The sequence below is a fragment of the Mauremys reevesii genome, linkage group 15 (assembly GCF_016161935.1).
Source record: "Mauremys reevesii isolate NIE-2019 linkage group 15, ASM1616193v1, whole genome shotgun sequence".
In the NCBI taxonomy this organism is placed as follows: domain Eukaryota; kingdom Metazoa; phylum Chordata; order Testudines; family Geoemydidae; genus Mauremys; species Mauremys reevesii.
In genome coordinates this window covers 31296992-31311509 of record NC_052637.1, presented here as the reverse complement: position 1 = coordinate 31311509, position 14518 = coordinate 31296992, and the positions used below count along the sequence as shown (strand labels likewise).

Here is a 14518-nt window from a genome sequence, read left to right as displayed (position 1 = left end):
CAGAAAGGGGGAAGAGAAAGACAGTGACTAGTGGAGCTCCAGGCTGCATTGGTGAGTGGGCGAATGCGATAATCAAATGGCACTTAGCCCAAAGCATTCTGCAAACACTAACTGATCAACCCTCTCAACCCCCTACAGCCAGGGCCAAATTCAGGTGTGGGGTCCATTGACGGCAGTGGATTTGCAGCCCTTCATATTACATCATGTCTGAACTCAGCCCTGAGAGGTTAAGTGGTAGCTAAAGAGATAGTTGCCAGTATTAAGGCCCTTTGTATCCTTCCGGAGGAAAGACAATATAGTAATGCAAACTATTTGTTACTTAGATATTAGTTATCTTATTATTAATGGGCCTGTTCGTGTAACTGCTGGGGTTCTCAGAGAACTGCTCCATGAAGGAAATACTCTCTCCTCGGCTCTGTCTAGAAAGGGGAAAGAGCAACATGTGGGTCGAGGCGAACAAATGAGGTAGAACAAGTAACAGGAGAGCGACTGGAGCAGAAAAGGGTGTCGCAAAACCCATGCCAGCCAGCAGAGGGCAGGGTAAGGAAAAGATATGAAGAAGGTCAGGGACAATGTTGCAGAAGGAAGAGACATTATCGCCCAATCTATCCCAACCCCAGGAGAGGGAATTACTGGAAAGAAAAACAGAAAATAGACCCATTGCTGCCATAGACAGACCAGTCTGATAGAGAGGAAACACATGGAAGAGGTGAAGCTAGAGTGAAGGCCATAAAATGGCCCATTCTGATAGCTTTCTGTCTTAAGTGACCATTGCCAAAACACGGAGTACAACTTGACCCTACCCTACTGAGACCACCTCCGTTAAGCAACTGGCTTTGGCGCACTGCTGAGCAGCCATGGGAGAACAGTGCATATGCTACTTGTATACGCTCCGTCAGTGACAAATCAGCTTGTCATTTGAAGGAAGAGAACTCAGGTTAATTAACCAGCGACAAAGGGGAAGGGCAGCCCCAGCAGAGCAAATCCGGGGCTGCCTTTGGATGGAGCAGTACATGGAATCCAATGACTGAGGACAACAAGTCCTACTCGGTCCCAGTAACACACCTCCCCATCCCCAGTCACTGACCAAGCAGAGAAAGGCTGAGGAGCACCCAGGACTGAATGGATATGGGAGTGGATTCCTTTCTCTCCCTCAAGCATGTGTCCAGATAAGGCCTGAAGTATGTTGGTAGAGCAATTTGGAGTGGTCTAACATGCCCCTTTATAGTGGGACTGAGTAGCCCATAAACGTTAACTAAGATCAAATGGAGAGTCAGTGTAGCATGTAATACATCATCTGTCTGGGCAATCTAGCTTGCCCTGGCGGGGGCCTGGACTTGATCTAATGGATCTTTGATCACAGATCTTTATCTATGACCCTGTGACCTAGAGGGGAGGCTCATGCCATGCTTGGTAGCGTTCATACCTCGTGCCCTTCAAAGGCAAATAACTCTTATCTCCCCATCTCTCTCTTCCCTAAAATCAGCCCATTGCACACAATGGATCATGGGAGTTTCACTGAGAAGTTTATGAAACGGCACTGTCAGCTCCAGAGATGGTGTAAATCAAGACGATGTCCAAATAGGTATAAATTCCTCGGCTGTCCAGATTTGAGAGAAGAGGAACCTCGTGTAGCAGCCCAGGTAAGATCGGAGAATCAGGTGGCGGGCGTACAAGCAGGTTGGTGGAATGGCTTTTGGCTTTAATAATAGCTTTGCTCTCAGAGATACTTCACCCCAGGTTTCCCTAGTAATAAATTCAAAGTTTTATAAAATATTAATAAAGCACGGAGCTTAACCTATTTCTAACAGGCTTTGGAGGAGTTGGAAAGCTAGACAAACTCACTAAGGAACCTGTTTTAGTGGCTAAGCTTGCTGCAAACTACACTGTGTTCTTCTAATGGATTCCTATTCTATTAGGTTTATCACTGTAATAGGTCTGTTTCTTTGCAGGGAGCGTGACATTTTGTCTGCATGTTTTGTGGCCGGCATTTAAATCCAACCGTGTTGGCCATTTGCCCTGAGACCTTTGGTCTTGCCTGCATTCTCATGCCTTCCAATAGTTTGTGTCAATAAACATTTAAATGGGAGTTAATACTTGTGTTAAACTGACATTGAATTCACTCTCACAAGCATTGATTTGGGATTTCAAAAGTGACAAAACAGTGAGTGCAGCCCATAGGGTCTCAGGGACCAGATGCTACCGGGGAAATGTCTTGCTACCCTTTTAAACAGGCTTCTTCAGATCTAATGATTCTCCTTAGCAGGGACAGATACTGAATCTCATTCCACTAACAGCGGAAGCAGGGCATGCGCACACTGCACAAAAGGTGCCACACTGTGAGAAAATAGTAGCAATCAGACGTCTAACAGTGAAAATGAGGTAGGATCAGAGGCTAAAATAATGAAAGAACAAGTTAGGAATTACTTAGACAAGTTAGATGTCTTCAAGTTACCAGGTCTTGATGAAATACATCCTAGAATACTCAAGATGCTGACTGAGGAGATATCTGAGCCATTAGCGATTACATTAAAAAACTCATGGAAGACGGGAGAGATTCCAGAGGCTTGGAAAAGGGAAAATATAGTGCCCATCTATAAAAAGGGAAATAAGGACAATCCAGGGAATTACAGACCAGTCACCTTAACTTCTATACACAGACAGATAATGGAGCAAATAATAAAGCAATCAATTTGCAAACACCTAGAAGATAATAAGGTGATTAGTAACAGTCAGCATGGATTTGTCAAGAACAAATCATGTCAAACCAACCTAATAGCTTTCTTTGACAGAGTAGCAAGCCTTGTGGATGTGGGGGCAGGAAGCAGCAGATGTGGTACATCTTGACTTTAGTATGACTTTTGATACCATCTCTCATGAGCTTCTCATAAACAAAACTAGTGAAATACAACCTAGATGGAGCTACTATAAGGTGGGTGCAAAACTGGTTGGAAAACCATTCCCAGAGCATGTTTGTCAGTGGTTCACAGTCAAGCTGGAAGGGCATAACAAGTGGGGTCCCACAAGGATCAGTTCTGGGTCATGATCTGTTCACAGTCTTCATCAATGATTTAGATAATGGCATAGAGAGTACACTTATAAAGTTTACAGATGATACCACGCTGGGAGGGTTTGCAAATGCTTTGGAGGATAGGATTAAAATTCAAAATGATCTGGACAAACTAGAGAATTCAATAAGGACAAATGCAAAGTACTCCACATAGGAACAATCAGTTGCGCACATAAAAAATGGGGAAAGACTGCTTAGGAAGCAGTACTACCGAAAAGGATCTGGGGGTCATAGTGGACCACAAGCAAAATGAGAGTCAACCGTATAAGGCTGTTGCAAAAAAAGCAAACATCATTCTGGGATGTACAACTAGCAGGAGTGTTGTAAGAAAGACACAAGACGTAATTCTTCTGCTCTACTCTGTGCTGATTAGGCCTCAACTGGAGTATTGTGTCCAGTTCTGGGTGCCACATTTCAGGAAAGATGTGGACAAATTGAAGAAAGTCCAGAGAAGAGCAACAAAAATGATTAAAGGGCTAGAAAACATGATCTATGAGGGAAGACTGAAAAAATTGGGGTTGTTTAGTCTGGAGAAGAGAAGACCAAGAGGGGACGTGATAACAGCTTTCAAGTATATAAAAGGTTGTTACAAGGAGAAGGGAGGTAAATTGTTCTTCTTAACCTCTGAGGATAGGATAAGAAGCAATGGGCTTAAACTGCAACAAGAGAGGTTTAGGTTGGGCATTAGGAAAAACTTCCTAACTGTCAGGATGGTTAAGCATTGGAATAAATTACCTAGGGAGGTGATGGAGTCTCCGTCATTGGAGATTTTTAAGAGCAAGTTAGACAAACCCCTGTCAGAGATGGTCTAGATAATACTTAGTCCTGCCATGAGTGCAGGGAACTGCACTAGATGACCTCTCAAGGTCCCTTCCAGTCCTACGATTCTATGATTCTTGATTCAGATGGAGTGATCCTTTTATTTCTGGGGTTCTGTTCCTGACAGCAGTAACACTTGGCTTCGGCATTAGTGGAACCATGACAGAGGAGCCTGTGCGGACAGACAGTGAGATCCGTCGCGAAGACTCCATCATGGGCTCCGGTCAGAGAGAAGACAAGGACAGCACGGCCTCCAGCCCAACAGGCCCCTTGGGCCACCATCCGCACTCACCCCCCTTGACACACAACCCCAAGGAGATCTGGAAGAAAGGAGGCCGCATGTTCTCGGTCCTGCTGGCCATCAATTTGGTGCTACTGGCCTGCACCCTGGTGAGCAGTGCGGCCTTCAACGAGGTAGCTGTGCACGACTACGACGTGTTTTTCATGCTGACCGTCATAATGCTGATCTGCATTGCCTGGATCCTCTTCTACCTCATCGTCACCGCCAAGCGCCGGGACGCCATCCTCTACAAGGACTCCCATGCAGGACCTGTCTGGCTGAGAGGTAGGAAGCCACCAGGGGTGATGCCTTGGGGTGGAGGGGAGTGGGAGGTGAAGATGGGATCCCATACAAGGTAAGCATTCTGTGAGGAAAGCATTGCCCAGATGGCCTCCTAGAGGCCCCTTCTCAAAACATCACTCACAGAGAACTTCAGAAGTTTCCTCTCCTTAGTGCTCTGGGTCTGAGGGTTGGACTCCAATGATCAGTCTCATTAACCTGTGTCGTGCTGGATCCGGTCCTTACGTGGGAGGGTTCTCCAAAGTACTTGGTTATTTTTCAGCCTCATAAGTCACCATTCCAAGGGCTGTTGGTGCAAAGGATTTGTAGGCTTTAGGATAAAAAGAAAACTGGGATCACTATAAAAGGGGAAGCCCGAAATGCCATCTGCCTCTACATGGCGATGCCATTTCTCTCTCTCCGCTGTCCATCTAGACAAGCGTGGGCTCACCTACGTCTACCTGTCTACCCCCAACATGCGCACGTTGTCTCTAATTGCCTTTGCTTCCTCAACAGGAGGCCTGGTTTTGTTTGCCATTTTCACCCTTGTGATGGATGTGTTTAAAACTGGGTATTACTCCAGCTTCTACAACTGCCTGTCCGCCATCAAAATCATCTACCCTCTCGTGCAGGCTGTGTTTGTGATCATCCAGGTGAGTGTGGGCTCTTTCAGTGCCCAGGGGACAGGTGGGTGAGCTCAGGGATGATGCTTGACCTTCCCAGGATGCTGATCCCTCTTGGACCACTCTCTGCCCAGTAAGCTTAGCTCACTCCGTGATCCGTTCTAACCTAGCAGAGCAAACTCAAACTCCTCTCCCCTAGGGAAAACACTTCCCCAGCCGCCGTACCATATTTGATCTGTGGTGACTTGCTGTAGGTCAGGGTTCATAACTCTTTTCCATACTATGACCTGTTATTATTTGCATAGTAGGACTGCTCACATGAACCCCTAACCGGGTTCTAGCCAGGACTTCTCTCCCATTTAGCAACATGGAGAGGGCAGGATGGCCGTAACCCCTGATATCTGTTCATGATTGCCTGTGGGGTCTCAACCCCCAGGTCGGGAACCCCTGATGGATGTCAGTACTGTGGAGCAGAGGGGGCTGGTTGGGAGCAAGGGATAAGCAGGAGCAGCATGTTGTGCAGCAATGGTGGGCAGAAGAAGGAGCTGTGGAGGCAGAGTGGAGAGCATGGGAGGGCTACAGCACAAGGCAAAGTAAATGGGGCAGGAATGGATGGCAGAGGAGCAGCATGGGTGGGATAACGGGCCTGGTGCAGCAGAGAATAGGGCAGCGCCTGACTTTTATCCTGCAGATCGTGGAAGTGGCCGGGTCTGTTTCTAGTCTGACACTGCCGCTTTGAGGTTCAGTCTTAATCAACACTTATATTTCTTCCAGACATACTTTCTGTGGATTTCTGCCAAAGACTGCATTCATGTGCACCTGGACGTTACCAGGCGAGTATTTCTCCCAGCTGGTCGTGTTCCCTTCTGCACTGGTCCCCATTCCTCTGCCGAGCCTTCCCTGCAATTAGCTGCAGCTACTGAGGGAACATTCCTACATTCTTTCCTTTCAGTGGGTCTGTTACAGGATTATCTTACCAGGCACACACAAGAGATGGCCCCATAGTGAAAAACGGAGAGCTGCCACTTGGTTCCCAGCCACCCTGACGTGCTAACAGGGGAGGGTCCATTCACAGATTAGGTTTAGAAAACAGTAGAAATGGGGGCCAGCTGCATAATTGAGAGGCTGAGCCAGGGTTTTGGTTTGAGCGCCTCTCCAGTGTTATCCCGGCCCACATGGCATGGCACTCTGTCCCCCTCCAGTGGTGGATGAGCCACAGAGAGATGTTAATGAGCCAGCTACAATGGGCGCTCCGGTACTAGCAGCTCACACTTTAAGATCCAGAAGCGGGAAGACTGATCCCCATCCAGGGGCACAGCCTTACACTAGCACATAATACTTGCATTTTAAAAAAAAATTCCTGGTCACTTTCCCGCTATTGGGAAGGAAGACAAAGGAGCGTGAGGAAGATCAAAAGGCTGATGGAATGAGAAACCAGACCTTGGATGATCATATTCACTTTCGCAAGACTGGCTCCACCCTTCTGGACAGGCCAACCCTGACCAATTACTCTACATACTTCCATCCATGCCCTGTGAGAGGCTGAGCCAGAAACAGTGAGAGATGAAACTTAGTTGGTGCTTTTCAGGCAGGGTAATGGTATGAAGAGTGAAGGGAATGACAGAAAGAAGCTAGGGCAGCAGACAGGGAATCAGGACACCTGGGTTCTCTTCCTGACCCTGCCACAGGCTCCCTGTGTGACTGGGGGAAAGTGACTTCCCCTCCCTGTGCCTCAGTTTCTCCATATATAAAATGGGGATACTGATATTTGCCTGCCTCACAGAGGCGAGACTTAATTCACTAATGTTTGAAGAGTGCATTGAGGCCTAGAGAGGAAAGGTGCCAGAGAAGCAGACTTTGCCTTGATTCTATCTCTCTCTTCTCTCATACAGGTGTGGCTTGATGCTGACATTGACCACTAACCTAGCTGTGTGGATGTCAGCCGTAACAGACGAGTCCGTGCATAAAGCACACACAAAACTCCAGAACCTAACAGCAGGAACACACAGATGGATCATGAAAGGTAATTTGCCCACTAGTAAAGCCAGCTAATTCTGGAGCAAGTAAGGTGCTATCTTGCGTGAGTAGGGGTATTCCAATCTGGACCTTAGCATTTGTGTCTTGCTTTGTGTCCAGCAGGAGTCATGGGGATGGAGGGAGAACCTAGAATGAACAGAGGAGAAGGAGGGGAGAGGAGGAAAAGAAAAGAAAAGAGAGAGAACAAAAGAAAGAACAAGGCAGGAGAGGGAGGAGGAAGGGATTCTAGATAGGCCCAGACAAGAGAAGAATGTTCACTAAACCAATTGTCTGACAAAGGGGAAAGCAATTCCGAAAGGCAGAAACCAAAGGGAAGCTGAGGTTTCAGTGGGTGGATTCTCAGTGTCCAGGCAACCCTGGGTCTCAGGGTCACGAGATCTACTTGTATCTTTGATCCTGCATTTTAGTGACTGTGATTCTCCAGAATGAGGCTCTTCAGGACTGTTAACAAGTGCTTGTTTCCTGCAGTAACAATGTAACACGTATGTGTTTTTCCTGTTCCAGCTGGAACGGCAAGTGGCTCAACAGAAGGCTGTAGCTGTGACAGCCAAATTTGCCAGATCTTCCAGAGTGGCTATTTTTGGTTGTATCCCTTCAACATTGAGTACAGTCTCTTTGCCTCTGCCATGCTGTATGTGATGTGGAAGAACGTTGGACGCCTCATAGAGCACCACACCCACCACATCCACCACCTGAAGTTCAGGCTCTTCAGAAGGACCTTCTTTGTGGGCATCGTTTTGGGGCTGTTCATACTGGTGAGCGGCCTGGCTGTTCTTATTGTTTATGAGGTGCAGGTAAATACCAGCAGCCAGCCAGACAAGAAGAACGAAGCACTCATCATGTATTACACCTTCAACATAGTTTGTCTGAGCCTGATGTCTCTTGTCTGCATCGGAGGTTCCATTGTCTACAGGTTTGATAAGAGAGACATGGACCACCACAAGAATCCAACCAGGACTTTGGACATGGCCTTATTGCTGGGGGCTGCCTTGGGGCAATATGCTATCTCCTACTACTCCATTGTGGCTGTGGTGGCCAGCACTCCAAGGGATGCCATAAGTGCCCTCAACTTGACCTACTCGCTGATGATGATCGCCCAGCACACCTTCCAGAACATCTTCATCATCGAAGGCCTTCATCGGCAGCCCCCAGAAGACGACCACAAAATTCATCCTCACCAGAAGGACCTATATGGACTCACCTTTGTCAACATCAATGCCGTATCCCTCCGCGTCCCCGAAAGCGGCAGTGCCCTGCCATCCCCCTTGCCCCACAGTCAAGGTGCGGTAGCGATCCAGCCTTCAGACGTGGTGCAGTCCATAATGGTCCCCAAGAAGGTGAAATGGAGGAGGAAGTTCCTAAAGGAGATCTCCTTGTTCCTGCTCCTGTGCAACATAATTGTAAGTGACAACCAGAAAGGGATTTTTGGGAGGGTGGGTGGAGGGCAGGGGGTCGTGTCCAAGAGGATGTGGTCTAAGGAAAATGTTCCTTTTTCTTACCTTAAATCTCTCACTTAAATCAGAAGTAGCTGCACTGAAGTCAGTGGAGTTATTGGAAAACATTCTCTGCTGGTGTAACAAGGCACAACTCCCTTTATTTCAGTGGCGTTTTGCCCATTTACGCCAGCAGAGAGCTGAGCCCATAACATTGTACAATTGGTGCGAAGGAGAGGAGACTCAGGCCCAATATTTTTTCATTAGGCTTAATCCTTTGATGCTACATTTTTAATGCAGGGAAAAGGCATCTAGAGCCTGATCTAAGCCATTTTCTTATACATTAGACAGCAAAATACATGATGTCTGGTGATCAATAGTTAAGTAGCATGGGTGAAATCCTGGCTCCATTAAAGTCAATGGCAGAAGTTCCATTGACCTCAGTGGGGCCAGGATTTCACATCCTGGGTCAAATTGTACTCTCAGGATCTCTACTGGCAGGTATATGTCAGAGAAGAACCTGGCCCCAGATAGCTTCACTTAGAAGCCTGCTTTTTATTAATAATTACACTTGATTAGCAGCCATGCTTTTCATTGCAAGCCCCAAGGGAAGCCAATTAAATGTAGTGTGACTCCCCCGTGTTTTGAAGGCACTTTTGATTTACAGGAAAATACACATATTTCATAGGAGCTACGGTTTCTGAACAAACCAGGCACAGATGATTTAGATAAAGAGCCTCCAACCCAATAGGTCTTTTTCTGTCGCTAATATGGTCCTGAATTTAGAAGATTTATCCTTTCCCTTCTCTCCGGCTCTTCTGCCCTTTGAAGCCCTTGTGAGTAGCTGCAGCTACTCACCACATCCCATCCCTCTCACTGAGACTGTCACGTTTGTTTCCCACCTCCAAACAGCTCTGGATCATGCCAGCGTTCGGCGCCCGGCCACAGTTCGACAATGACAAGGAACTCAACTTCTACGGCACCTCGATGTGGCCTGCCATCGTGGACATTTGCCTGCCCTTTGGGATCTTCTACCGCATGCACGCGGTGGCCAGCCTGCTGGAGGTCTACATCACGTCTTAAAAGGAAGAACATCTGCTCTATCAACCACCTTTCCCGCCCCGGGACTGAAAGCCTGAGCGGCTGTACTCAAGGGTTTGGGGGTTGCATGCATCCCACGCCCTAGCGATGACAGGGCATTACTGCACCGCTGTGGAAATAATCCACTCATAGTCCCAGATGTTGTTTTCTACTCATGTGTGAGTACGTGTGTTTGATTTCAATTATTGCTTTAAGTTCTAAGGCTTTTAGAAAAGTGGAACGTTTACAAAGTAGGGCAATGAAAACCACATGCGGTTCATTCAAATTGACACCTCTTCCTACTAAGGGCCTGATCCTGCTGACTGCTCCCAACCCCATTGACTTCATTCTCCCAGGGGGCGCCCAGTATCTTGTCAGAGCCCATCTATGTGCAGGCTGAATCCTGTTCACTTTAAGAGACCCATTGGCTTCAATGACATAACTCAGGTGTGTAAGGCAAACAGGATGCAAAGCTGCATCCCACCACCGGGAGCTCCATTGCAAAGGAGAAGAATCAAGTGAACAGACGTGAAAACTGAACTGGTGAATGTTGAAGGCTTTTGGAATCACGTTAGAATTCTCTTCTTCCCACTACCCGACCACGGTCCTGACGGCTTCACAATACTGTCCTTGGTCACATCCCCTTTCTCCTCATTGAGACTGCATAGCTGCTGATCAGCCAAGGCCCAGAATGACTGAAAGCATCCTTATTCAGGACAGCACCTACACATGTGCTGAATTCCCACTGAAGTCAACGGGTGCTTAGCACATGGTTAAGTGCTGTCCTGAATAGGAATAGACTTAAGCACATGCTTAAGTTCTTTCCTGAATCAGGGCCGATAGTTAATTCTATTACGAGAATTAAAAGGATTTTTTTAAATAGTGTAATGATTTTTTTAAAAACACATGAACTTATTTTATATTAAAAAATTATTTATTGATTTTCAGTGTAACAATGAATGGCTAATGGTTCACAGTGCCATACAATGGAGATCCAAGTCATTCTACAGGCCAGCTTTCCTGGCCTTAGATGAACACACAGTGATTTCATTTGTACACCTGGGCATCAGAGAGTGGAGCTGATCCATATTGTATCTGCCTAACCTGAAGCAAGCCTCATGAACTCTAAACAGGCCATGCTTCATTTGGCTGGTGCATATAAGTATCAGCAAGTGAATCAACAAGGCACAGCTCAATGTCTCTCTCTTACAAAGTTATGTTTACAGAGGAAAGAAATTTCAATGTACTGAAGAGGAAAATTGCAGAGCTGATGAAAATTAACAATCATTTCCCGAGGCTGTTTGTATATTTCTCAAATAAAAGAATAAATGAAAATCATGCTAGTTTACCGAGCAGAGTTTCTTTTTCACCAGCCAGCTGGAGTCACGTGGAGGTTCGGCCCATGTCACACCAGAGTGAGAGGAAAGAACAAAGATTTTGTGATAGTTGAAATATTTTGCCCCAAAAAAAGGAGTTCACATTTCAAAAATTCATAGATTTTAAGGCCAAGAGAGACAGTTAGCACATCTAGTCTGACCTCCTGTATATTGCAGGCCATAGAATTTCACCATTTACCTCTCTATGGAGTCCATTAACTTGTGTTTGACAAAAGCTTATCTTCCAGAAAGGTGTGCAGTCTTGATCTGAAGACATCAGGAGAGAGATAATTCACCACTCCCCTTGGTACTTTGTGCCAATGGGGAATCACTCATTAGAACGGGGCTTCTCAAATTGGGGGTTGGGACCCCTCGGGGGTTGTGAGGTTATTACATGGAGGGGTCGCGAGCTGTCAACCTCCACCCCAAGCCCCGCTTTGCCTCCAGCATTTATAATAGTGTTAAATATATAAAAACATGTTTTTAATGTATAAGGGGGGGGTCACACTCAGAGGCTTGCTGTGTGAAAGGGGTCCCCAGTACAAATGTTTGAAAGCCACTGGGTTAGAAAATGTGCCTTATTTCTAATCTGAATTTGTTTGGCTTTAACTTCCAGCCATTGGTTGCTTTTCTTTTAGTCTTTTTATGAAGGCAAAGTCACACTAAAATATCAGCCTGCTACATCGTATATTACCTATTCGGGATCAGGTTAATATTCAGAGAACCTGGCTAAAGATTCTGACTTGCTGGTGGGGGAGTCCTCTTCTAAATACCCTTCCTCTTCTTAGTTTTCTTCTTGTGTATGTACTTGATGTGAAAGCTTTTCCATCATGAGAACAGTCCGTATTTTACTATACCACAATTCCATGGGGTGGATGTGTCACATTTTTCCAATAATTTTCAATACAGAGTCTAGCTGCTAACAGTGAAAATGAAATTCATTTGCCATTCAGTTTACAATGCAGATCCTTTCCTAGATCATTAAGCAAGCAGGTCAGGGAGGGATGTCCCAGCCATTGATTCTTGTAATGCCGTTCTCCACTACACTCAAAGCCCATTAGAACTTTTTTTAAGACCAGCTCTTCAGAGGTTACAAATTAATATGTAAGAGAAACAAGTGAATGAACTGGGAACTGGCTGGACAAAAGAAAAACTAGCCAGAATCTTAAGTTCTCCCTCTGAAGAATTTACTACTGCTGGTGAATTGTACTTTTCTTATTATTTGCCATCAGAACATGTTACCCTCTGTCAAGGTTACAGGGCTGGCTATAACTCGGATCCCTCTCTGGTCTCTCTAAGTCCAACCCCACAGGCATCAGGACCCCCGCTTTCCGCTCTCTTTGAGCTACAGAACCCTGTGCATCACCCGTACTTCCCCAACAGGTCCGAATGAGTTCAGGTACTTGAATTTCTTCCCTTCAGGAGTTGTCACCAATGGTGAATAGACTTAATTGATTTTAACCACAGGAACACAAAGCATAAAACATAAGAGAAAAAAAGATTTAAAACCAACAAAAGATCTACACTCATCTATCTTAACTAGAGTCCTAGGCCCTGGCAGACCCTAACCTCTGGGGGCCTGGGTCTCAAATCATCAATTTTTTCAAATCAAAATATTTGCAACATTAAGATATTTATACGTTCCCCATTAGTAACAGAGCACCTCACAGTCTTTAATGTATTTATCCTCACACCATCCCTGTGAGCTGGAGCAGAGCTATGAACACTATTTTACAAGAGGGGAAACTGAGGCACCAGGTGGCTAAGTGACTTGCTAAGATCACGCAGGAAGTCTGTGGCAGGGCAGACTTATACCTAGGTCTCCTGACCAGCATCTTAACCTCTGGACCAGCCTTTCTTTCATGGTATCTCAAAGTAAAGCCATTTTGGAAGGAAAAGAAATCAGCTCTCTATTAGGGGCTGCAGCTCCTGGCAGCATAGATGGGAGATAACCAAACGTCTGCATGGGACACAAACCAAACAACTATCACATCAAACAAAGAGTCCAGTGGCACCTTAAAGCCTAACATTTATTTGGGCATACGCTTTCGTGGGTAAAAAACCCACTTCTTCAGATGCATGGAGTGAAAGTTACAGATGCAGGCATTATTACACCCTAACCCTAAGCCCAAATTGATGGGGTTAAATTTGCAAATGTTATAGACTAGGACATTCTATAACAGATTTAAAAGTAGCCATCCTTGAACAAAAAAACTTCAGAAGCAGACTCCAAAGAGAAACTGCAGAACTAATGTTCATTTGCAAATTTAACCCCATCAGTTTGGGCTGTGGCTGGCTCACTACAAAAGCAACTTTCCCTCTCCTGGAATTGACACCTCCCCATCAACTATTGGGAGTGAACTACGTCCACCCTGATTGAATTGGCCCTGTCAACACTGGTTCTCCACTTGTGAGGTAACTCCCTTCTCTTCATGCGTCAGTATATTTCTGCCTGCACCTGTAATTTTCACCCCAGGCATCTGAAGAAGTGGGTTTTTTATCCACGAAAGCTTATGCCCAAATAAAACTGTTAGTCGTTAAGATGTCACCGGACTCCTTGTTGTTGTTGTGGATACAGTCTAACACGGCTACCCCCTGATACTTAACATCAAACAAAGCAACTCGAGAGCTGCAGGAGAACAGGGACAAAGCTGGAGCCTCGCCCTTACAGTTCGGTTGCTAAATGCAGAGTTAGGAACCTAAATAAAAGGAGCCTGGTTTTCAGTGGTATTGAGCACCAACGCACTCCCATTGGTGTCAGTGGGGTTTGCGGGAGCTCAGCACCTCTGAGAAGAAGGCCACTATTTAGCCTGAATTTGGATTGAGGAGCCCAGGTTCACTCGTGTTTCAGTTTGGATCTGGATTTCACAGCTGGGCCCTTCCCCATTCACCAGCTCCAGTTCCAGACACCCCTGAATTCTGAGGAAGGCCCCATCCAGACGTAGAGCTGGGTTTGAGGGCTTCAGCCCAGCTCTACCCAAACCTGAAAGTCCCACCCAGATCTAATTCAAATCCGGGTGCCAGGAGAGGACACGAGTCACTTGGGCCTGAGCCATCAAACGCACAAAAGCCAGGACCTTTCGCCATGTACGTACACAGCGAGGGAACCAATCTAACAAACAGATAAGAAATTGCTTTATGGCAGGTGAACAATAGGGAGAGGAAAAGGATGTGATTAGGGCCCGACCTGAGTCATGGTGTCACGGATACAGAGAATCTGTCCCTCTTCCCTGATTTCCGAACCATTCCTTGCTCCCAAGGTCAGTTTTTGATTTAGTCAAAGGAGAGTCAGTGGGAGGGGGAGATAATCACCTGTTGACCCAACAGTTCAGCAGCCACATGGGAGATGTGTCCAGTCCACTGGCCGTGGAAGAGGTCGGCTGCTCAATGCATGCAGGGACGGGGGAGTTGTTGTCAGGTTTGAAGGTTGGGAGAGTGGGGTCAAGGCAGGGTGCTTGTTAAGGGCTGAGGGGTTGGATGTTTGCTGGGGAGAGGGTGGCATCTGGGAGGGGACTTCACCA

General features: G+C 46.3%; 1 protein-coding gene across 1 annotated transcript; it reads left to right on the top strand.

Moving 5' to 3' along the window:
* Nucleotides 1-4048: 4048 nt before the first annotated feature.
* On the top strand, nucleotides 4049-9624 carry OTOP2 (otopetrin 2). The gene is made up of 6 exons (XM_039502378.1): nucleotides 4049-4454; nucleotides 4965-5101; nucleotides 5846-5904; nucleotides 6964-7094; nucleotides 7613-8508; nucleotides 9454-9624. Exons 1-6 carry the CDS (start codon nucleotides 4049-4051, stop codon nucleotides 9622-9624), a joined length of 1800 nt encoding a protein of 599 aa, XP_039358312.1.
* Nucleotides 9625-14518: the final 4894 nt, after the last annotated feature.

Bases quoted from the DNA above. Each gene is read 5' to 3' on its own strand.
- OTOP2 (XM_039502378.1), top strand. From the start codon at position 4,049: ATGACAGAGGAGCCTGTGCGGACAGACAGTGAGATCCGTCGCGAAGAC. The intron at 4,455-4,964 runs GTAGGAAGCCAC...CTTCCTCAACAG, and splicing joins AGGACCTGTCTGGCTGAGAG to GAGGCCTGGTTTTGTTTGCC. The intron at 8,509-9,453 runs GTAAGTGACAAC...ACCTCCAAACAG, and splicing joins TGCTCCTGTGCAACATAATT to CTCTGGATCATGCCAGCGTT.